This window comes from Centroberyx gerrardi, chromosome 16, assembly GCF_048128805.1.
Source record: "Centroberyx gerrardi isolate f3 chromosome 16, fCenGer3.hap1.cur.20231027, whole genome shotgun sequence".
NCBI lineage: Eukaryota > Metazoa > Chordata > Actinopteri > Beryciformes > Berycidae > Centroberyx > Centroberyx gerrardi.
In genome coordinates, this window is record NC_136012.1 from 28,078,219 (window position 1) to 28,102,532 (window position 24,314).

General features: G+C 44.0%; 3 protein-coding genes across 6 annotated transcripts in view; 1 reads left to right on the forward strand and 2 right to left on the reverse strand.

The window, feature by feature from the left end:
- The window catches only part of noa1 (nitric oxide associated 1), a 31,349-nt gene extending 17,568 nt beyond the window's left edge, over positions 1 to 13,781 (reverse strand). The window contains exons 1-10 of one of the 3 annotated variants that reach the window (XM_078289131.1): positions 13,377 to 13,781; positions 11,756 to 12,624; positions 9,273 to 9,425; positions 8,743 to 8,856; positions 7,317 to 7,411; positions 6,679 to 6,810; positions 5,933 to 6,049; positions 5,312 to 5,429; positions 3,896 to 4,128; positions 3,499 to 3,572 (exon numbers count right to left, since the gene is read on the reverse strand). In XM_078289131.1, the coding sequence (XP_078145257.1) occupies positions 3,908 to 4,128; positions 5,312 to 5,429; positions 5,933 to 6,049; positions 6,679 to 6,810; positions 7,317 to 7,411; positions 8,743 to 8,856; positions 9,273 to 9,425; positions 11,756 to 12,624; positions 13,377 to 13,747 (2,190 nt within the window). In that variant the 5' untranslated portion in view covers positions 13,748 to 13,781 and the 3' untranslated portion in view covers positions 3,499 to 3,572; positions 3,896 to 3,907. Of the gene's footprint in view, positions 1 to 3,498; positions 4,129 to 5,311; positions 5,430 to 5,932; positions 6,050 to 6,678; positions 6,811 to 7,316; positions 7,412 to 8,742; positions 8,857 to 9,272; positions 9,426 to 11,755; positions 12,625 to 13,376 lie in introns of those variants that run through there. The other 2 variants (XR_013507250.1, XM_078289130.1) reach the window with 2 other exon arrangements.
- An 846-nt stretch (positions 13,782 to 14,627) lies between these two features.
- On the forward strand, positions 14,628 to 21,279 carry nipsnap3a (nipsnap homolog 3A (C. elegans)). The gene is made up of 6 exons (XM_071909252.2): positions 14,628 to 14,741; positions 16,130 to 16,337; positions 16,945 to 17,106; positions 18,578 to 18,727; positions 19,243 to 19,329; positions 19,762 to 21,279. Exons 1-6 carry the CDS (start codon positions 14,676 to 14,678, stop codon positions 19,836 to 19,838), a joined length of 750 nt encoding a protein of 249 aa, XP_071765353.1. The 5' UTR covers positions 14,628 to 14,675; the 3' UTR covers positions 19,839 to 21,279.
- Positions 21,280 to 21,437: 158 nt separating this feature from the next.
- abca1b (ATP-binding cassette, sub-family A (ABC1), member 1B) overlaps positions 21,438 to 24,314 on the reverse strand; it is a 67,780-nt gene continuing 64,903 nt past the window's right edge. For both annotated transcript variants that reach the window (XM_078289123.1, XM_078289122.1), the window contains exons 46-48: positions 24,040 to 24,132; positions 23,171 to 23,414; positions 21,438 to 22,902 (exon numbers count right to left, since the gene is read on the reverse strand). In XM_078289123.1, coding sequence (XP_078145249.1) covers positions 22,738 to 22,902; positions 23,171 to 23,414; positions 24,040 to 24,132 — 502 coding nt within the window. In that variant the 3' untranslated portion in view covers positions 21,438 to 22,737. The remainder of the gene's footprint in view (positions 22,903 to 23,170; positions 23,415 to 24,039; positions 24,133 to 24,314) is intronic.

Consider the following 24,314-nt stretch of genomic DNA (forward strand, 5'->3'; position numbering starts at 1 on the left):
CAACAGAAAAAAAAAAATTATAATTCCCAATACTGACACTTCAAACTGCCTTCACTAGCTTGTAATATCTGTAGCTGAGTCAGAAATACTGCCTGGTTCAGACTTTTGTGTGTGACATCAAGTCCAAAGATTATTTTCTATGATAAATTTAGATGTTTTTTTTATTCTCCTGTGCCTTTGACAATCATTCTTCTGTAAAGTAATTTTGTTTTGTTGTTTTTTGATGCGGTTACGTTCTATTTCACAATAGTTTTACTCTGGTGAAGTGAGACAAACTCCCTGTGAGTGTGTGAGCTGTTCTCATGTGTTAGGTGTGTGTGTGTGTGTGTGTGTGTGCACCATCTGGCCATTCCTTCAGGTTCTGGAGTGACGTCTGAAACATTTCTACCCAACATGCTTCTGTGATAATAAATGTCTGGAAGGTATTATGACGCAGTGGTTCTCAAACTGGGGGTCGGGATCCCTCAGGGGGTCGCAAGATCATTTTGGAGGGGTCATGGGATAGGGAAAAAAATTCTACTATACAGATTATGTGTATTTTTTCAGATTTTTCTCTCATTTTTGCTTTTTTCTTGTGAAATCCTGAGCAGTTCTCATCCTCTCTGCCTCCTCTGATAATGAAACGACCTGGAAAAAGGAAAATCATTTTTTGGGTGACGTCACTCATCTGTTTTTGTAAGACTTGTGCCTCCAAAGTCTGTCTGTTTTATCAGTATGACGCCTTACCAACCTGTTTTCTGTTTGAACTGTGATTGGTTGTGACTGGGGTTAGACCGATCGATCAATTGGTTTGCCGATATTGGCCATTTATTAATTATCAGATATCATCCGGTCAGTGTCGTCCACCTCTGACATGATGGAGGTGTGACATGACATTACATTTTATTCTTTGCCCATTTTCTTTATTCATTTGTTTTTGATAATATTTTTTCTAGAGTAACGCTTCATTTAAAAGGTAGTAAGTTGTGTCCCGGGTTTCAGTGGAGAGTTTTAGTGTCCCATGATGTCTAGATGTTTCAGAGCTTTTTCCATCCTGACAAGAATTCAAAGATATTTACTATCGGCCATCAGCGTCTTCAGTCTAAAAATATGAACATCCATATCAGTCAAACCTTAGTTGTGACTGAGGGAATGAATGAATGAAACTGACTGGTGTTTTTTCCTGTAGATAATTCTGTGCAATATCGTTTGTTAGTTTTGATGCCAAAGTGAATCTGGAGCTGAGCGGCTCCACAGCTCCTGTATACAAACGCACTCACGTAGATGTAGAAGTTTTCTTCTCGCTGTACAGAAACTTTTTACATTATTTTGCCTTTTTCCTGACTTTTGTCTCTGTCCACTTTGTGCTTTGTTAGTTCTGTGTTTTTGGTAAAGTTACTTCTCCTGCGTTACTGTAATTACACAGCAATGACAGAACAGAATGAGCTAAATTTTAAGTTAAAAAGAAACTGATTATACTGCAGAGAAAGGGGAACTGGACACTTTTCTGTTTTTTCCCCTGTTTGCAATAATTTATTTTTCTCAGTCATTAAACTTTAAGGTTTTGTTGTCTGTGTAATTACACTGTAATAATGGAAAGATGTGATGTAAAGCAATAGCACATTTCCCATGTAAACTGTAACCGTGTTATGTAATGTAATCAAACCTAGCTTCAGTGTTTTCCATAAACCGCCAGCTAACATAGTAGGGTGTAATTTCCCAATTAAAATAAAATCTAGATGATTTTTTTTTCCGTATCACTTCACAAGTGTAAAACTGTATCATAGCTTTCTTCTGCTCTGTACATTTTTAAATAAAGATTGCCAAAATCCACCATGTCAGTGTTTTTCTGTTATTTACACATCTCTGTTTAAACTGGGCTGGGACGATATATCCAAATTCAATATCTCTCAATACAAAAATGTGAAAATCCGTCTGTTATGTCAGGAACATGAATGGTGATATCAGCTCCATGTTATTCTGCTGTCAGGAACATGAATGGTGATATCAGCTCCATGTTATTCTGCTGTCAGGAACATGAATGGTGATATCAGCTCCATGTTATTCTGCTGTCAGGAACATGAATGGTGATATCAGCTCCATGTTATCCTGCTGTCAGGAACATGAATGGTGATATCAGCTCCATGTTATTCTGCTGTCAGGAACATGAATGGTGATATCAGCTCCATGTTATTCTGCTGTCAGGAACATGAATGGTGATATCAGCTCCATGTTATTCTGCTGTAGTAATCACTAATGAGACTCTTGACCATCACAGTTTCACAAGCTCTCCATCCAAATTATATTATTGTCACTTTGTAATGACATTTTTAAATTGTTGTTTACATTCTAGCAGCCAATGGCATCGCTAGAAAGATTTGTGTCTCAGAAATAAACAGAATTCTGCACAGTCAGACTTTGTTGTCACTGAGCTTTTATTTATTGATCACATGGTATCCTGGTTGTATTGATCCTGAACCTCAGATCACGTATTGAATCGTATCAGGAGAGAAACCGATCGTCCATCGCTAATTTTTAACTTTTATTTATTTATCCAGAAATAGTTGACAATGATCTTTTCCAGCTCTGCTCTGCCTTACATTCACACAGTTCCACACAGTCATACTGGGAGTCGACCAGTACAACCACAGACTGATGCTGGTGAACACTGTGCGACTCTGCTTGAGAAACTGGTTCAATGCTTTCCCAGAATTCCCCTGGGATTTTTCCTCCCAGGGTTCAAACCTGCAACCTTCTGGTCACGAGTCTTCTTCTTTAACTTCCGCATATTCAGTGCAACAATAAACTTTATAGACTTGTATAAAGCTTTGACTTGTTTATAAAATTCATTCAGTTTCAGTCCAACAAACACTAACTCTTACTGTCCATGTGGCAAGATCACAAACAGAAAAACATATTTACATTTCAGAACAGGAGGCACTGGAGCGTCATATCCCGCCATAATCACCATGATATATTAAACAATCAGACATGCTAATGAGGTCATTAATTAAACTAATTAATGCATCCATTAGCAAATATTTCTATGTCAACATACCTGTCTTCACATAACTCATGGACGGTATTAATGTGAACTCCATGTCCTAAAGCACTAAGGAGTTATAGGAGTTTCAAGAACATCAGTTTTTCCTCATTAATATAAAATGAGGAAACAGTTTGGTGGATTGGAAATGAAAATGTCCACTTGTACATTTCATTTATTTTGTTTTCTCTGGTTCCTTCTCAGATGGGATGATGAAACGAACAAAACTACAAAAGACTTTGGTTGAGCCCTTTTTTCTAATTTACCAGCCAGTTTTTAGATTTTTATCATCAGACCACATGATGGTTGCAAAACTGTCTGCTAAAGTAGACAGTGAAAATCAGAAGTCGTATATTTACACCAGAGTCAATCCCGGCTGAGCTGGGTGGGTCCACAATGGCCGTGCAGCGGTGCATTATGGTCTACTAAACTCACCGAATGACAGATGGGAGTTGAGGGTGTTTCTCACTTTCTCCTCCAGCTGGGATTCAAACCAGCAACCCTCACAGCCACAGGTTTGTTTCTCTAAGCTTCACTGCTGCTCCAGAGTCTGAATGAATGGAAGATGCATTTAATATTCCTGTGGTTAGAGTTATAAAAACCAACAACTAGAGACTTTTACCTGCATTTAATTTGCATTAGTGTGTGTTGGGTCGAGCCACGAGTACTGCAGCGTTCCCTCAGTCCGTCAAAATTTGGTTTCTATGAAAATGAATCTCCACCATTTAATTTCACTTTAGTCCTTGTTTGACTAAATGAGACTTTCCATCTTTAAGTTTCAGTGATGAACTTTGACTACTGATGTCTTTTTAGTCTTTTTTCCAAGATGGACGTACAGCTTTACTTTATAAATTAACTCCTATAGATATGAACCTGTGCAGTCTTTCACGTTGATTTCTTCTTCTTCTTCGTCTTCTTCACCTGGAGGTCCAGCAGCGCGGCGGGTTTCACCGGTTTGTACGCGGAGGACTTCCTGATACGTTGACCCTTCAGAGCCACGATGTGCGGCAGCAGCGGCGGCGTCCTCAGACAGAAACCCGCGGCTTCCGGACCGTGAACCCTCAACCGCAACTGCTCGCCCTCCACCGCCGTCACCGCCACCCAGCCTGCAGGAAGACAGCCACTCTGTCAGTACTTTAATAACCAGTTACAGACACTCACACTGGGAACCCTAAGCGACCTTCACAGCCAATAGAGTTTGTTTCTCTAAGCATCAGGCTGCCGCTCCAGAGTTTGAGTGAATGATGATGGATTTGATATTCCTGTGGTTTGAATTATAAAAATCTCCTAAAATCTCCTCAGCTAGATATTTTATGGTATACGGGAAAACAAACCCTTTAATCAGCTGTTAACTGTCAACCAATCAAACTACAGTATACCAGTCTGTCCATTCTCCTGTGACCTCTGTCATCAACAAGCTGTTTTCTCTGTAAACTCTACAGACTGTAGAGTGAAAATGTTTCTGAGCTGCTGAACCGACAGTCAGACGCTCAGAGTCAAATAACTGAACCTCTTCACCCTGTCTGCTGCTTTATATACTGAGTGAGCTGCTGCCACGTGATTGGCTGTTTGGAGGAGCAGGCTGTTTGCGTTAACGAGCAGGTATACCTAATAAAGTGGCCGGCGAGTGTGTGTGTATATATACTGTATAGCACATTTCATACCATACCATACAACAGCAGATACATTTAAAGACAAATAAACACTATAAAATGGTAAGAAAAAAAAAACTTAAAATGAAATAATGAATGAATGAAATTAGAACCAAAAAAGTTCTGAATATCCTTCAGTAGAGAATATACACCCTATAAAAGCATCCAACAGTAAACACCAGGAGGAGAAGAAGAAGAAGAAGAAGAAGAAGAAGAAGCAGAAGCAGAAGCAGAAGAAGGAGAAGAAGAAGAAGAAGAGGAAGAAGAAGAAGAAGCAGAAGAAGAAGAAGGAGAAGAAGGAGAAGAAGCAGAAGAAGAAGGAGAAGAAGAAGAAGCAGAAGAAGGAGAAGAAGAAGAAGAAGCAGAAGAAGGAGAAGAAGAAGCAGAAGAAGAGGAAGAAGAAGAAGAAGCAGAAGAAGAAGGAGAAGAAGAAGAAGCAGAAGAAGAAGAAGGAGAAGAAGCAGAAGAAGAAGAAGAAGAAGAAGCAGAAGAAGGAGAAGAAGAAGCAGAAGAAGAGGAAGAAGAAGAAGAAGAAGCAGAAGAAGAAGGAGAAGAAGAAGCAGAAGAAGAAGAAGGAGAAGAAGCAGAAGAAGAAGAAGAAGAAGCAGAAGAAGAAGAGGAAGCAGCAGCAGCTGACCTGCGGAGGAGAGCTTGATGTCGGCTGCAGCCTGCAGGAAGCCCAGACCCTCCAGACTGAAGTCCTGAGAGACCAGAGCAGGAAACTGCTGCATCCGCTCTGCTCCGCCCACTGGGACCTGAACACAGCACACAGCTTAACACACCTGAACACACCTGAACACACCTGAACACACCTGAACACAACACACACCTTAACACATCTGAACACAACACACACCTTCACATCAGAGGAACCTGAACACAACACACACCTTCACACACCTCAACACAACACACACCTTCACATCAGAGGAACCTCAACACAACACACACCTTAACACACCTGAACACAACACACACCTTAACACACCTCAACACAACACACACCTTCACTTCAGATGAACCTGAACACAACACACACCTTCACGTCAGAGGAACCTGAACACAACATACACCTTAACACAACACACAGCTTAACACACCTCAACACAACACACACCTTCACATCAGACTGAACTCTTCCAGGTGTCAGACATGAGGAGGTCTGAGCTCTACTGAGCACATTTTCTAGCTGCTAGATCATTTCAGAAGAAACTCTTCAGACAGATAAATGTAAACATGTCGGCTGAAGCCCGCTCACCCCCAGCAGAGCGTGTCCGGCGTGTTTCTGGTAAACGGCGTCGGCTTTTTCCAGACCGGTGATGTGAACCGGGAGCCGACTGGAGGCGACGACCGAGAACCAGCAGGACTTCTCTCCCTGAGGAGAGAGGCACAGTCAGAGGACCGGTTCAAAAACAACAATAATAATAACTGCTTATTGATTAAAAACCAAACAAACAAGCTCTAATCTTTGACTAACAAACTCATCAGATGGATGATGGATTTTATTTCACACAAAACTGTAACAGTGTTTATTAATAATAGCACGAATCTGTCTAAGACAACCATGTTAAACTCAAGCCCGTGGATTCTGATTCGGCTCCACGTGAATCTGCATCGCCCAAGTAGGAATTTAAATTTAAGAAAAAGCTGCCAGAAAACAATCAATTAAAGAGTCTTGAAAGAGTTCAGGACAGAAAATGAGTTTGGAAAGCCAATCTATTGATCAACAACCCTATCAATCAGTAAAAATCTTTAATGTTTTAATGCACCTTTAATGTTTTAGCCTTCTCTAATTAAAGGGTTTTTAACTTTCAAACCCCAAAAACTCTTTCAAACGAGAGTCTGGACCTGGATGTTTTTAAACTCCGAGAACATAAATGTGGTCATAATGTTTCCTCTCTTTCTTTCCAACGTCATGTTAGTTAAAGACATGGTGGCAGATCAATAGTTTGCTCTGGTCAGTGAAAGGACAGCAGAGTGAAACGGTGCTGAGCAGAGATTCACCTGCAGGAAGTCGATCCGACCCAGCGCTCCCAGGAAGAGAGTCGACCCCGGCTTCAACACGAAGGTCCGGGGAACGATGGCCTGGGTGGGAACCAGCAACCTCACTTCCTGCTCTGTCAGCAGACTGAGGACCTGAGGGGGGGGGGGAGGGAGAGAGGGAGAGAGAGAGAGAGAGAGAGAAAGATGTGATGAATCTATGTATTGAATATGCAGTTTATTTCATTTTATTTTACTTTATTTCTATGTTCTATGTACTTCATTTCTATGTACCATGTACATCATGCCAATAACGCTCATTGAATTGAATTGAATTGAATTGAGAGAGAGAGAGCGTTAAAGAGAGGGAGAGAGAAACTCATTGAATTGACTGAATTGAACTGAGAGAGGGGGAGAGAGAGAGAGAGAGAGAGAGAGAGAGACACTACAGAAGAGGAGGAGCGCTACAGAAAGAGCGATGAACAGAAATCAATGGAAGCTGACTGGTGGTTTGGTCAGAGTCGTTGGGTTTCTCCTTGATAAATTTGAGTCGTAGAAATGTAACATTATTATTATTATTATTATTATTATTATTATTATTATTATTATTATTATTATTGTTATTGTGTGTCAGAGAAGCTGTAAAACAGAAGCAGTCTCACATCTCGCTCCTTCATGATCCCCGGCGTGTCGAACAGCCAGCGGGCGTCCTTCAGCTCGTTGTGACTGAACTCTGCTTCAGTCAGCAGGCTGGAGGCTGAGAGAGACAGACAGACAACAGACAGACAGGAGGAGACAGACAGACAGACAGACAGGAGGAGGAGGAGACAGACAGACAGACAGACAGACAGACAGACAGAGAGAGAGACAGACAGACAGACAGACAGACAGACAGACAGAGAGAGAGACAGACAGACAGACAGACAGACAGACAGAGAGACAGACAGACAGACAGACAGACAGACAGGAGGAGACAGACAGACAGACAGACAGACAGAGAGACAGACAGACAGACAGACAGACAGACAGACAGAGAGACAGACAGACAGACAGACAGACAGACAGACAGAGAGACAGACAGACAGACAGACAGACAGGAGGAGACAGACAGACAGACAGACAGACAGACAGAGAGACAGACAGACAGGCAGATAGACAGACAGACAGACAGACAGGAGGAGACAGACAGACAGACAGACAGACAGACAGACAGACAGACAGGAGGAGGAGGAGACAGACAGACAGACAGACAGACAGACAGAGAGACAGACAGACAGACAGACAGAGAGACAGACAGACAGACAGACAGACAGGAGGAGGAGACAGACAGACAGACAGACAGACAGACAGACAGGCAGCAGGTTAATACACAGCTCACACTCACTGTCAGCAGAGCAGGGCACTAAGGTTAGAGGTTCCACTCCTCTGGGTTTCAGGTGATGTAACAGTGTCTGGCGGCCATATTGGAGGTCCTCAGCTCTGTGAACATCTGATTGTGTTTCTAAACGTTTGATTTACCTAATGTCCAACAACATGGTGAAGGTGATACTGAGGCTCAGACTGTGACTGTGGACTCATCTGTGTTACTTAAAAAATTTAAAAATCAAAAAAACAATAGAGACAAAATCCACCGGACTTAAAATGAATAGTTGAACATGTTTTTTTGAAGACTAACTCTTCATTTTAAGTCCAGTGGATTTTGTCTCTATTGTTTTTTTGGACATCTTACTACCTGGAGGACTGACATGAATCTACACGTCATTTTAAAAAGATTTTGCCATTCATTTTCCAGTTCTGCCCAACAGTCTACATGAACTTTAACAAACTGATTCAGCCGTAATGTTCGACCTGGTGACATTTCATCTCTCTGGACAACGAGATGAATCAGAAAGAAAACGCTCCAATCACAACAAGCCCCGCCTCCTCAACAGTGATGTTGTCACTGCAGGAAACACCAGAGAAGTCAAACAGTCTGGTCAGGACCAGGCTGCCTGTTGCAGGACGTTACTGTAAAAGACCAAGTCCTCCCAGTGAATATACTGGGAGTGCTGGTTCTGTTGGTTCTCCTGGTTCTCCTGGTTCTCTCACCTTCCTTCGCCTCCTCTCCAGCTTCATACTCTCCGTAGGCCAGACTGTCAGGGTCGAACTGGATCACATCACTTCTGGATCCAGATTCAACCCGGAACGTCCTGCCAACACGACCTAAAAAGAATTAAGGACAAGTAGTGATTATACAGTTCTATTCCATCCTCTCTATTCCTCTCTCTTCCTCTCTCTCCCTCTCTCTTCCTCTCTTCCTCTCTCTTTCTCTCTTCCTCTCTCCCTCTCTCCCTTTCTTCCTCTCTCTCCCTCTCTTCCCCTCTCTCTGCCTCTCTCCCTCTCTTCTTCTCTCCCTCTCTCTTCCTCTCTCCCTCTCTCTTCCTCTCTCTCCCTCTCTTCCTCTCTCTTCCTCTCTCTCCCTCTCTCCCTGCCTCTCTCTTCCTCTCTCTCCCTCTCTTCCTCTCTCTCCCTCTCTCTTCCTCTCTCCCTCTCTCTTCCCTCCCTCCTTCCCTCCTCCCTCCCTCCCCTCCTCCCTCCCTCCTCCCTCCCCTCCCTCCCTCCTCCTCCCCCTCTCTTACCCACGAGGTATCCCTGCCTGCGGAGGTGCTGCAGCCTGCTCAGCTGGTCGGGCGGCAGCTCCTCCTCCGTCTGTCTGAGCCGCTCGGACCGGCGCTGCAGGCGCTGCGGAGTCGGGTTGATGATGGGGAACTTCAGCAGGTTCAGAGTCGTACCTGAAGAAAACCCAGAGAGGAGTGAGAAAACCCAGAGAGGAGTGAGAAAACCCAGAGAGGAGTGAGAAAACCCAGAGAGGAGTGAGAAAACCCAGTGAGGAGTGAGAAAACCCAGAGAGGAGTGAGAAAACCCAGTGAGGAGTGAGAAAACCCAGAGAGGAGTGAGAAAACCCAGAGAGGAGTGAGAAAACCCAGTGAGGAGTGAGAAAACCCAGAGAGGAGTGAGAAAACCCAGTGAGGAGTGAGAAAACCCAGAGAGGAGTGAGAAAACCCAGTGAGGAGTGAGAAAACCCAGAGAGGAGTGAGATACACGCCGCCGTGCTGGACGCAAATACATAAGCAGACAAGACACTGTAAACAATCAATAAGTATATCTTCAGTAACAGTATTAATTTAGGTTTTATGCATCATATAACCTACAAATGTCTGATAATACCTTTATATAATAAACCAGGGGCCCAGCAAGTGGAGATTGTAAAATTTCACACTGCAAGACTGCAAGACATCCAAGATATTAATATTTTTAATATAAATGTTAAATGCTGGCTGAAGCAAAATCAGAGCTGTACGCATTTTTAATCATCTCATTATTAATGACTTGATTATTTTATTGTTGTATTTTATTTATTGTATTTTATTATTTGTTGGTCTTTCCATTTCTCCTTCTTTAAATTAAGCTTCATAATTAATAGTACAATAATAGTAACTTTGATATCTTCTATAATCTCTGTATGCAGAACATCAGTCGCATCAACTTGTTTGTAACCAGTTGAAATTGCACTATGTTCATTTGCATTGTCCATATCAAAATAAATAAACTAGTAATTTAGATAATGTTTTATATTGCATACAGCAGACTGTTTCATAACAAAAGGAGAAACTGTAACTTCTTCTCTTCTTCCTCCCTGAACTCTTCACCTCACTAACACTACAGTCTGAATCCTCTGCCTCAGTCTAAGAGACAAACTGATCCGAGCGCTTTGCATAATCTTCCCCTCATGATGCAGAACTGAAGCCATGCTGCTCTCCTCTCACTGCAGACAGAAACTCACCCAGCGCTGAACTCTGACACAAGAAATAGTTTTAGTTTCTGTTTTCAGGCCGTTTCACTCTTAATCGTTGTGGGAAGCGTCAAATATTTTTGTTATTTCACAAGAAAAAACACATTTCATCACAAAGATTAACAACATGACAGCAAGTTTTCATGTTAGAAATGTGTGTGTTTACGTTGAGGCCGGCCGCTCTGACAGCAGCGACTGACCAACACAAAGAGTCTGTTCTCCATCCAGTTAGACTCTCTGTCCCGGGCCAGTCTGACGCCTGAGAGACAACAAGCCCTTTCTCCTCCGGACTGAACTGTTAAAATGTTCCTCTGTTCATACTGTAACTGCTGAGAGGAAACACTGAGGAGCCTGTTGGACACCGAGCCATGAAGTCACTACAGGATCCGTCCGCTGAGCTGCACATCGATTCAGCCAACCGATCTCCAGCAGCTCCAGTGGAGTCTGATCTGAGAAAATGTTTCAGGATGTAAAACATCAGCGGTAAACGTCAGGTTTTGGTGTCAGTCCCTCAGAATCAAAGAGCGAGGGCTTCTTTCTAGAGCCGCCATTTTGCACCGAGAGACGTTCAACAATCATACAGGGAGAAATCCATCGTAGAAGAGGAGAGAGACCAGTTTCTCCACCACAGGAGCAGGAGAGAGACCAGAATGCACTGCAGGAGCAGGAGAGAGACCAGCATGCACTGCAGCAGAGAGACAGGTTTATTGAATGCTGCTTGGTGGATTTTAGCGACGCCACATTTACCAGAGGAGCCAAATGATTCAGAAAAGCTCTTCAGCCGTGTTGTGTGAGTTCAACATTAAACTACCAGAAACACACAGTGGGTTTGGTGTAGAGCCGGGCGATATGGCAGAAATTAATATCACTATAATCATAAGGATTTTTTTCGATACAGATATACGACACGATATCTCTTATGTGTGCAAATCACATTAAACAATCAAGTTAATGTTTATCCCATTGAACTGAATGGCAATGTTAGGTGTGATGTCAAACTAAACTAACAAAGTAATATTCCTTAAAATGTTTCATATCTAATTTTGTCAGAATTTTAAATAAAATCTGCTCGTTCTCATCAGTTCAGACAGCAGAACTGTGTGTCATGATTTCCCCAAATCACCATATCATCACCATATGATTCACTGAAAGATGATAAACGATAATATTGAATTGTCGTTCAGCTCTAGTTTGGTGTGACGCTCTCTCCCCTAAAACCAGAGAACCAGAACACCCCCTGCCCCCCCCCCCCCCTCGCCCCCCCCTCACCAGGCCAGGGGGAGATGGTCGCCTTCTGGATGACATCAGCAGCTTTGGACTTGCAGAAGTCGGACTCCAGCAGCGTGTTGAAGAGCGTCGACTTCCCGGCGTTCGCCGTCCCCACCAGGTACACGTCTCCTTTGTACCCCCAGGCCCGCTGCAGGCTGGAGATCAGGTTCTCGATGCCGTACCCCGTCTTGGCGCTGATCAGCTGGACGTCCCGGACCTGCCGTCCCAGGCCGGCGTCCGCGCAATACCGAGTCAGCTGCCGTCTGACCCGCTGCAGGTAGCCGGCCGAGTCTCCGGGCAGCAGGTCCACCTTGTTCCCCAGGACCACCACCCGCTTGTTGGTCCCCACCAGCTCCGGCAGGTCGGGGACGATGGAGTCCGGGACGTCCAGCAGGTCGACGACCAGCAGCACCAAAGCCTTCTGGGACTTGATCCGCCGCACCACGTCTCTGTACTGGTCTTTAGACATGCTGACGCTGAGCGCCTGCCGGTGGTGCGTCAGCAGGAAGCAGCGCTGGCAGGTGGCGCTGCGGAGCCGCCCGTCCCGCAGCAGCGTCTTGTACTTCTCGCTCGGCAGGTATCCCGGGACGGCGGCGGCGGTGCAGTGCAGCGCCGCGCCGCAGCCGGAGCAGCAGGTGGCGCTCACCGGCTCGTCCACGTCCGGCGTGCCGTAGATCTTCTGCTGGCCCGAACCTTTCTTCTTCTTCTTCTTCTTCGACGTCGACACGATGCTCGGGTCCGGGGGGAAGTCGGTGTCGTGGAACTGGATGAGGTCATCAGGCTCCGCCTCCTGCTGGGCGGCGGCGCTCAGAACCTTCAGCTGACGCTCCAGAGCTCGATGCTGCTTCTCTGACTCTGACCTGGCAGACCTGAGCACAGAGGAACATTTCATATGATTATCTTGACCAAAATGATCTGGATATACCAGATTATCTCCCAAACCCAAACCTGAAGCCTAACACCTAATGGTGAAACGTAGGTACTGAACTGGCCATCTGCTGTTGGCTGATCTTTGGTGCCAGGTGATGTCACCTTCTAGAGTACAACAGGTGATGACATCATCACTTGACACCACAGACCAGCCAATAGCAGACGGCCAGTTCAGTACGCTGCTGCAGCACTGTCTCCATCCGATGCATCCTCGATATTTTGAGGTTGGCAGGGAAACTTCCGGGTTTTCTATCCATCCTCCGTCCTGTCGTTCTTTTGTTTTGGAATCGTGCTTTGGCGGTTAGATATTACATAAAACGCGTCATGGAGGACACAAGAACACATATTGACAATCAGCCTTGGAGACAACTCCATAATTTCACTGTCTAACAGACAACAACTAAGCAATCTGCAGCGTCTTGCAGACAAATGAATTGCTTAGCTGTGGTCTGTTACAGTGAAGACGACAACCAGCTGGACTTAGCCACTGCTGATGGAGTTGTCAGCAAGAGAAACTATTAACTTACTGAATAAGAGCTGTTTGCTACAGATTTGTCTGTAAAACGCTCAGATTGGAGGAGTCATGGGGGAGGAGCTTGGGGACACGTGGCCCCGCCCACCTGTCTGACAGACAGAGATGGGGGACAATTTTATTTTATTAAGCTTATTGTCCCACCCGTCCCATCCGTACCTGGGAGCTGACCTGTCCTGTTCAGCAGGAGCAGAGGGAGGCAGGAGGTTCTTCTGGTCCTCTGGTTCTGGTTCTGGTTCTGGTTCTGGTTCTGCACAGTCCAGAAACACGAACTGCTCCTCCTGGTTCGGGTCTACAGTGGAGCTGAAGCTCGGCTCTCTCTCCCCTCTCCGGCTGCTGTAAAACCTGCAGGCAGACCTTCTCCATGTTTCGCGGCAGAGTTGCTGGTTCGAAACCCTCCTGTCTGTCTGCTCCGCCCGCCTCTGCCGGTCTGACAGACCGGAAACAGACAAACTGACCCGCCGGCAGCTTCTCACGCGCACCGCGTCCCGCACCGCCTCCCGCACAGAGAGCTGCAGCAGTTTGTACATCTTCACCCGGGTGAAGGAACAGTAAACAGCTTCACCTTGGATAAAAACGCATGTGAGCCGCCAGTGGCAGCCGTTTACTTCCTGGTCGGACGTGACGTAAACCTCGTCGTTTATTTACGTTTCGCAAAACTGTGAATATGATTTTGTAAATAACTTTAAAACTAATCGATAACATAGAAATATTTATAGGATTGATATGAGCACAGTATAATGAAATACTAAATGAAAAAAAAAAAGTTATTTTCAAGAATGGAGCGATAGAAAACGTGCCATCACATCGTTTCTGCGTTGATTTTCCCGTTTATCCAACCAGAGAGGGAAAAAACGAAGAGGTCTCACTCTGACGCTATTTCCAAGAACCAGAAACAGGCCAGATCCCGCTGTCTGTGTATTGGTGTTAATGGATAAGTAGTGAGATTTGGCTTTATCTTCATTATTTGGCCAAATGTATGTAATGTATGTCCAAACTACACACAAAAGTCCATCTATGAGTTCAGAATACACAAAAGAGGTAAAACTATTCACAAACATTACATCATCTTACAGCCATAGAAGGGTTTTTTTTTTTTAATTCTTTATCATGCCTAGTGTCATGCCAAATTGTTTAACTTCATTAATAAAATGGAAAATATGTGGTTTGGAGTCAGTCCATTTTTTATTGTGGGTGAGAAAAAAATATTATCAACTGAGTTAAGAAACCCAAAACATTGTCACTATTCAGAGCTAAAATTTGTAGTTTTTCTGTGGCGGTTCCAAGTCTGTAGTAGAGCGGTCGCTATGGTAACGGCTATGCATGGTGAGGGTTAACGCCCACTTTTTTTTTTTACTCGAGTGATTCATCTTCATAATAGACGATCTCTGGTCCATAGATAACTTCCTAGCTGTGCTCGTTTCCTCCCTTCTCTTCACTTCTGTCACTTTCAGCAACATGTTGAAGCTCAGAAACTCCGTTCTGAGGTCAGCGGGGGTCCTGCAGACAGCAGCCGCTGCTCAGGTGAGTCCGTCCGGCGGCTTGTCTCAAAGGTTTTGGGGGGTTTCGTAGTTTGTAGTTTGAGTTAATTTATGCAGCAGACTGCAGCAGGCCTGACTGTGAAACTGAAGGTGTGATCCACTGATTTAAACAGTCAAGGAATCCAGACTTTTGATCCTCCGTCCTAATATTTACTGCAGTTTTGCACGTGAAATAGTAATAATAACCTTTATTAATATGCCCATTATTATTTTAACCTTACCTACAGACTCCACACTCCCACTTCTCCACACAGTCTGCTGTAAGATACACACACACACACACACTCACACACACACACACACACACACACACACACACACACACACACACACACACACTAACCTCTCATTAACATCTCATCTAATTACCTACAGACTGAGTGAAAACACCAAACACATAAAAATATATATCTGTATATGTTGTTATCTGTGTGTACTAGTGAGGTTTTGGACCTTTGGACCAGCAGAGTGCGGGTCAGAGGCTGAACTGTGTGTTCACATAGGAAAACCTTCAGTTTAAAATTAACTAACCAGTATAGGAAACCTGCAGTAATGAGTGACCTGAAGCCTCCGCTGGCTCTGCTGTACATTAGCAGGCCAAATATTACATTAGTGAGAATTTATAGCAAGATGGGGAAAAAAAACTTCATGTGAAAAGATTAAATCTAAATTGGCATAGTTTACTTTTTTTCGAATCCCTACTATAGAATTGATTATTTTGTCATTTTATTGAGAATTCAAGTGGCAAGTTCAAAATGATTTGGAACTGTGGAACTCCTATGATCATTTTTGGGACAATGCTATAGACCTACAAATATCACAGCAAAGTCTCTGTAGTTAGGCTATATAGATTATAGGAATATTATATTGATACCATAGGTTATTAGATAAAAAGAGTAACAAGTACAGGTCACTATAAACTCACAATACAGTCAAACAGACACAATATCAGTCACTTTTACTAATATTACTAAATATATATATATGTATATATGTATATATATATACATATATACATATATATATATTTAGTAATATTATAAACAGTTCTCTGGTCTGTAGTAAGGTAAATGCATGCAGTGCTTCCCTTTGGCCACAAGGTGTCAGCATGCACCTCATTTTCTCCAGAGATGTTCTGTTTTTGAACATTGATCACTCCTCTTTGAAGCAGGTGCACACAGCAGCACACTGACCTGTGGAGAACTGAACCCACAGAAGTTGAATGGAGAGAGTCCTTCCACTGTTTGGCATGGCTGTGGTGACTGCAGCCCCGGTGGGACCGACACCACGCCGCGTGGTGCCGGTCCTGTGACGTGACGGCAGAGTGACACCTCTGTGTCCCCCCCCCCCCCCCCCTCCCCCTCTCTGCAGCCTCGGGTGCGACTCTCCACCGGTCCCCAGCAGGAACACGGAACCTTCTATGAGTTCCGTACCTACTGCATCCGTCCGGAGCAGAACGCCTCCTTCCTCAAGCTGACCAATGAGAAGATCCACCTCCGCACCGCACACTCACAGCTGATTGGCTACTGGAGCGTGGAGTACGGCGGCCTGAACCAAGTCTTCCACATCTGGAAGTATGGTGAGGAGAGAGAGACAGAGAGAGAGAGAGAGAAAGAGAGAGAGAGAGAGTCATCATAAAAAATCTTTGATCATATATGTTGAAATAGAGGAACATTTTAATTCTTATAAAATGGGACCTTTAAAGTTTCATCTCCTCCTCTCCTCTCCTCCCCTCTCCTCTCCTCTCCTCCTCTCCTTTCTCCTCTCCTCCTCTCCTTTCTCCTCTCCTCTCTCCACTCCTCTCCTCCTCTCCTCTCCTCCCCTCTCCTCTCCTCTCCTCCTCTCCTCACTCCTCTCCTCTCTCCTCCTCCTCTCTCCTCTCCTCTCTCCTCCTCCTCTCTCATCTCCTCTCTCCTCCTCTCCTCTTCCCTATCCTCCTCTCCTCTGCTCCTTCTCTCCTCTCCTCTCTCCTCTCCTCCTCTCTCCACTCCTCTCCTCCCCTACTCTCCTCTCTCCTCTCCTCCTCTCTCCACTCCTCTCCTCCCCTATCCTCCTCTCCTCCTCCCTCATCTTCTCTCCTCTCCTCCTCTCTGCTCTTCTCTTCTCTCTCCTCCTCTCCCCTCCTCTCCTTCCCTCCCCTCCTCCTCCTCCTCCTCCTCCTCCTCCCCCTCCCCCTCCTCTCTCAGACAGTTATTCTGCGCGGGCAGGCGTTCGGTCCGCTCTGTCTCAGGACCCTCAGTGGATTTCGGAGTATATCTCTAAGGCGATGCCCATGCTGACCTCTCAGGACAACGAGGTCACGTACCTGCTGCCCTGGAGCCGCCTGCAGGCTCCGCCCAGGGAGGGGGGTGAGTGAAGCCCCGCCTCCAGCTGACCAGCAGGGGGCGGAGTTTATCTTGTTTTGGTCGGACAATTCATGAATGAACTCATCAATTCCAGTTCAACTGAGGAATTGGAATTGGAATTTGAAAAAAAACTACATGAAACAGAAATGGAATTGAATTGGAATTTCAATGAAATTCTGTGAAATTCCATGTTTTTTTTTGTTTTTTCTTCCCACATATCTGAGATTCCACATAGTATTATATATTATCAATACTGAATATCATAAAATGTTAAAGGAACCTTTCAGCTGGTGTTTGATGCAGAACATGTGATGGTAATCCATACATTATGACTGAATGTGTTTGATTTGTTGAACTGTATTTTATTTGATTCATAATGTTTTGATTTCTAATGTTTAGAGTCGAGACAAACTCTCTTAGAAGTGGAATTTCATGGATTTCAGTTCAGTTTACCGTGAATTATCTCTGAATGTTCATGAATGGACCAAAGCTGCTGTAATGTGGTTGTGATCAGATTTACTCACATTACTGTAATTGAGTCGTTTTTTGTGTACTTGTACTTTTTTGAGTATTTTTTTAAAGTCAGTAGAGTAACTAAACCCACCTGGTGATGTCACCACCTGTGACATCACCTGGCACCAAAGATCAGCCAATACCAGATGGCAATTTCACTAGCATGCATTTTACCTTTATATATTTAGTTTTTTATGTAGTTTTTATATAGTCTACAGAGAGACTTTTGTCACTAAACTGAGCGGTGTGTGTGTGTGTGTGTGTGTGTGTGTGTGTGTGTGTGTGTGTGAACTCTGGTGACCTGCTGCTGCACACTAATCTGTTGCTAATCTTCTCTGTCGGATCGGTCGTCTGTGTTTATCTTCCTTCTCTTTTGAGGAAGTGAAATATCTGCTGTTTTGACACAGAAATAACGAGTCAGCGATCTGCGTTCACCAACAACCCCCCCCCCCCCCCCCTAACCTCACATTGACTCAGAGGTTCACAGCAGGAACCTCTGCTGTGCTGCAGTTGGGGTCAAAGGTCAAATCAGCAGTGAAACTGTGTTGAAGGTTGTTGTTTCAGACCGATCAGTCTGCTGACACAAACACACAGAGTTCATTTCCATAACGATAGCTATATTTATAGTTTGGGGATAAAAATACTGAGTTCAACATTCAGTATCTGTAAAGTCTGGAGGATCCAGTCTGTAAAGTGTCTCATTTAGTCAACAAGGACTTTAAGTCACAATAAACACAATAATTAATTACTTTTTCACCTAGTCAGCCATTTCTCCACATTAGATATACATGTATTTCACAATAAATGTCAGGAAAATGTTACATTTTTTTGTATTTTTATGTCAAAATCCCTTGTGTTTTTAGTGGTGACCTCATGTTGTACCAGTAGGCGACATGAAACCTCCAACCACATGTTAATATGTGTGTGTTTGCTTGTGTGTGTGTGTGTGTGTGTGTGTCAGGAGTGTATGAGCTGGTTTCCTTCCAGATGCGTCCCGGTGGTCCGGCGGTTTGGGGCAAGGCCTTCCAGGCCGCCATCACCTCCCATGATGCACCGGGGTACGGCAGCCTGGTGGGAGCGTTCCACAGCGAGTTCGGACAGCTGAACAGAGGTGAGACCGGAGACTCCTTCAGTTCAGACACACAGAGCTGAAACTGAAGGACCCCAGGGTGTCGTGACGGGGTTCCTCAGGGAGCCTTCTGGGGTTCCTGTGTGGTTTTAGTCTGAAGAACCTCTAAATGTTCCTCAGAGGCCTTTTACTTTGCCAGAGTGTTCAGTGCAGCAGGAGATGGACAGCGGTACAGTGTTACAGTGCAATGTTTGATTTGGGAAATTCAAACATACATACATATGAATTGTTGTTTTACTTAACCCATTTATTTCCATTTGATCCTCGGTTATAACGGCCACTTTGTTCTGTAATTTAAAGCAGTGAATCCTCTCAGAATCTCAGTCTGCATCTCAGCTCCATGTTGGGTTCAGAGGCTTCAGTGTCTTGCTCAAAGGCGCTTCATCTGTTCTTAATTGACTTGCTTGTTTAAAAAAGGTTATATTATTATAATCTCACATGATGTATTGATGGTGTATTGATCCTGTACTGATGCTGTCTGTCTGTCTGTCTGTCAGTCCATGCTGTCTGGTGGTTTGAGAGTCCAGACCAGCGAGCCGCCGTCCGTCACAAAGCCCACACCGACGCCAGAGTGGTGTCTGCTGGTGAGACTCAGCTCACACTGCTGATACACAACATGATATCATACAACATTACATTATATTATATTATACAACAGAAGGATACAAGACAATAAACTGTAGTTAATCTTGATTGATCCCTCAGAGGTTAGTTTTGTGTCTTAACTGACAGATTTTAACATAACTAACATGAGACCATTAACATAAACCATGATGTCTAATCAACACCCTCTCTCTCTCTCTCTCTCTGTCTCCCTCTCTCTCTTTCTCTCTCTCCCTCTCTCTCTCTCTGTCCCCCTCTCTCCCTCTCTCTTTCTCTCTCTCTCTCTCTCTGTCTCCCTCTCTCTCTCTGTCTCCCTCTCTCTCCCTCTCTCTCTCTGTCTCTCTCTCTCTGTCTCTCTCTCTCCCTCTCTCTCTGTGTCTTTCTCTGTCTCTCTCCCTCTCTCTCTCTCTCAGTCAGGGAAAGTGTTTCCTTCCTGGAGTCTCAGAGGAATAAACTCATGTTCCCTTGTTCCTTCTCTCCGCTGAAGTAACTTCTGAATCCCTTCCTCTGCTGGAGGAACTGACCTGAGATCTGCCTCTCCTGGCAGTACAGACCAACACTGACCATCTGAGGACTGGACACTAACATGAGACACACATTTATCTTCTTATCCGGAAAAAACACATAGATAGATATAACAGGTCTTAAAGGAATAGTTCACCCAAAAATAAAAATTCTGACATCATCTACTCACCCTCATGCCAGTTGAAACACAGGTGAAGTTTGTCCATACAACACACAGGGAGGCTGCAGCACAACTCCATAGCAGCCTTCTCCAAAACAACTGAAGTCAGTGGGGACCAGTTCTTCAGAGCTCCAAAAACACCTACAGTATATTTACACCATAATTTAGTGCAAATCTTAACTACAGCTGATTGACTTGCAACAAATCATGGTGTATAGGTCTTTCTATTCACAGTGTGATTGGCTGTTTTTGTTTTGGAACTCTAAAGAACTGGTCCCCATTGACTTCAGTTGTTTTGGAGAAGGCTGCTACGGAGTTGTGCTGCAACCTCCCTGTGTGTTATATGGACTAACAAATTTCACCTGTGTTTCAACTGGCATGAGGGTGAGTAGATGATGACAGAATTTTCATTTTTGGGTGAACTATTCCTTTAAGGTCCAGCTAACAGGCTAACCATGCTACCAGTCTCTCTAAATACCAGTAAGCATTACAGCAGGGTTTAGCTAACAGGCTAGTCATGCTAACAGTCTCTCTTAATACCAATTAGCATTACAGCAGGGTTTAGCTAACAGGCTAGTCATGCTAACAGTCTCTCTTAATACCAATTAGCATTACAGCAGGGTTTAGCTAACAGGCTAGTCATGCTAACAGTCTCTCTTAATACCAATTAGCATTACAGCAGGGTTTAGCTAACAGGCTATCCATGCTAACAGTCTCTCTTTACACCTCTTAGCATTACAGCAGAGTCTCTATTGGGGGAAAAATAATACATTTTCTGACATTTCATTTTGTCCCATAATGTGTGAGTCTGTCCAGGCTCACTGCTCTCTTCTACCTGCCGGGGTCAAAGGTCAGGTTTAGTAAAGTTAACTCAGCTGACCTGCTGAACCGAACAACACTGGCTTAGTTTAGTTCCCACTGACTTCAGAAAACTACTAACTGATTTTAAGTAATAATTTATGGTTTGTACTGCTTAGAATGATAAAATAAACAACACTAATATATATTGACCCACTGAGGCACTTTGGACCAAGTTGTATTTAATTCAAGTATTCAAGCACTTTTTCAGTGTGTGAGGTTCAGCCATGATGCAGAATATTGTTCATCTGAATACATGTGGAACGTTGATTCCTACTGCTGTTATAGATGAGAATGTAAGTGAGTGTTTACACTTTGATAATTTTCTTATTCATCACCGACATCCCATGTTAACCCTTCCTCATGTTTACACCATGAAAATAAATGTGCCTTTATAAAATTATCTGTGAGAAAGAATTAAATGAATTTTCACTTTTCAAAACTGCTCGTCTTTAAATGTTTTCAGTGAGTGTGAATGAATGTGAAGTTGAATGAATGAATGAATGTGAAGAGGTTACAGGTTGGAGGATCAGACGGAGTCCAGACTGTCGATTTGTTTTGTTTTATTGTGAATTGTACAGGGCCAGTAACAGTTATTCCCACAGCCTTTCTTAATACATTAAAACGTAAACAGCTATTAAATAACGAACATTTTCTTGGTAGGATCAGCTTGTTGATCAGAGAAAAAAAAACAAAAAAAACAAAAAACAATCTTATACATAATCTGTGGAAATTTCAGTGCAAAAGAAACTGTTCCAATTAACACCACCGATAAAGTGCTTGGGATGCAGAAGGGAATTCCTGCATCCGTTAACTTAAAGGCCGGCTGACAGGAAACGGCACTTTGGTCTCGTGAAGTCTTTTAAAGACCAGAGACAGACTGAGCCGCATCAGCCCCAAGACTCAAATTACAACATTTAAGGACATGATTTATACTTAACATTTATCAACCTATTCCAGAGAATCTCTCTCTTCCCACTCGTGGGAAAGGCGGTGAAAATACTGTAGTGTGAATGTTTCTGTCCGTCAGCCACAGGGTCGTTGAGGTATTCATTGCAGAACTGTGAGAATATGGACTTAACACTCAAACAAATCTTTTTTTCATCTTTTCTTATAAAAGCTACAAAATCAATCAACGCTTCCTTTTGTTTCCTAACTTGTACAGTACGGTTTGCATAGTGTACTTTGAGCACTTTGATTGGAGTGTTGTAAAAACGACTGAGTCCACTACACAATGCCACGTGCTACAGAAAACACTCTGAACGGTAATGCCACCTTGGACTCAGCCAAAATAGTAAGACAATTACATGTTTCTGTTATCATCTACATATATAAATAAAACTTACACAATAAAAACGGAATCAAACATTAAAAAAATTCAGATTTTTGCAGTTTAGCCCTTGGCCGTTGAAATGATTTTGATTCTTCATCTCGTCACTCTGGTCTCTGAGTCGAACCACAGAATAAGAAACAGACCCTGAATTGCTCCTATCATTGGCAGGCACCAGTCGGAATTACAGAAAATAGAAAATATCGCAGCGCCACCAAAAACACGCAATGTGCGGCGTTGTGGGGCTAAAGCACTTGAAAATTATGGCAGTTATTCAAGTTTAACTCTCTCTCTCTCTCTCTCTCTCTCTCTCTCGCCGGCCTCACAGCGCCTCCAGTGGGAATCTTTTGCATTGACTTGCATGGAGCTTGGCGGTCGGCGGCGCGGCGCGGCAGGGCGACTCCGCCGACGGGAGAATTAAAAGGAGTATTACAACACTAGTGGAGCGGCGGGGGGAGGAGCTCCTCTCCGGGCCGCGGGGCGAGTCCGGGTCAGGTTCCAGCCTCCAGCCTCTCATCACATCGGACTCTCTTTCAGCTTGTCCTCCTCCGCCTCCGCCTCCGCCGCCGCGCCGCCGCTGCAGCTCAGCGTGGGAATGTCTATCGCAACTTCCTTACGCCGCACCGAGTTGTCCTTCGAGTGGTAGTCGTCACTCTGGTCCTTGGCGAAGTTCACAAACACCTGGTAGAAAACAGACAAAACAACGTCAGGTATTTGTGTACAAATGTGAAATATGAGCACTTTGAAGTAATAATCCTCAACATTTTCATATAAACAATTGCCTGTTTTGCTATTCTCTACTGCTAATTGTTAGTGCTAGTGTTCCTCTAAATTAAAACCACATTTCCCATAAGCCCCATTGTTTCCGTTGCCTACACTTCCTCTTCGCTTCCCATTTCAAACCCCGTCTGCAGACCAGGGCCGATAAAGGGACCGGACTGGAGCTTACCTGGTCCAGGGTGGTCTGGGTGACGGAGTAGTCCTCGATCTGCAGCATCTCCTTGTTCTTGGCCAGGATGGAGAAGATGTGGGCGAGCGAGGTGAGCGAGGAGGGCAGCTGGTACTGCAGCATGGTGCGGTGCTTCTCCTTCAGCGTGCTGCCGGGCAGCTCGCTCTCGATGAACTTCATCACCGGAACCAGGTCCGGGTCCGGACCGGCCACGCGCAGGATGATGGTGTAGCCGTCACCGAACCTGGAGGGGGGGGAGGGAGGGATTGTGGGAAATGGAGATGGAGAAGGAAGAAGAGGCAAAAGGAGAGGAAAGGAGGAAGAGGAGAATGGAGGGATGGATTAAGGAGAGAAGTGAGGGAAAGTGGTAAATACAGGCTCAGACTACATATTCATAAGATCAATACTGCTTATATATTCTACACTTATATATCTCTGATCTGAATCTCACATCACTAATTCTCTTGTTAATCATACTGAACATCAGTACTGGAAATATAGGAAATATAATGGAAATATTACAGTAATACATGATGGAAATATTTAGCCAAGTAGACAAATATAGCAAAATATAAAATTGCCAAATAGTCAGATTTATTCCAAAATGAGATTTACACCATTTGGAAAACTGACAGCTACTCTGAAATTGAAACTCACTATTAAATATTATTTGAGTTATTAGCTATTTTAAAGTTTAAAGTTAAACCAGTTTACAAAAAAACATTTAGAGGATGGGTTCAGTCGTATGTTTTTCTTAGCACTGATTCCTGAATTTCATAATACACATAATACACACCGAAATGGATATATAGCATTATGTATGTATCATATAGCATTACTCATTATATACAGTATATTGTTGGTCTCACCTGTTCTTCAGGTGCTGGACGCTCCCCAGACAACGGAACCTGCCGTTGACCATGATGGCCATCCTGGTGCACAGAGCCTCGCACTCCTCCATGCTGCGGAGACAAGATGGAGGTCAGAGAACATCAACGTGAGCTGAGACTGAGAGGTTAAACCACATGTGAACTAGGGCTGAACAATTAATCAAAATTTTATCGAAATCGCAATATGGCCTACTGCAATTTTCAAATCGCAGGAGGCGCAATATTTGTTAAAGGCGAAATGTGCGTCAAAATAT

Coding starts and splice junctions, on each gene's coding strand:
- nipsnap3a (XM_071909252.2), top strand. CDS start 14,676: ATGTTGAAGCTCAGAAACTCCGTTCTGAGGTCAGCGGGGGTCCTGCAG. Junction 18,728..19,242: donor GTTCGGACAGCTGAACAGAG/GTGAGACCGGAG, acceptor TCTGTCTGTCAG/TCCATGCTGTCTGGTGGTTT. Junction 19,330..19,761: donor CGCCAGAGTGGTGTCTGCTG/GTGAGACTCAGC, acceptor TCTCTCTCTCAG/TCAGGGAAAGTGTTTCCTTC.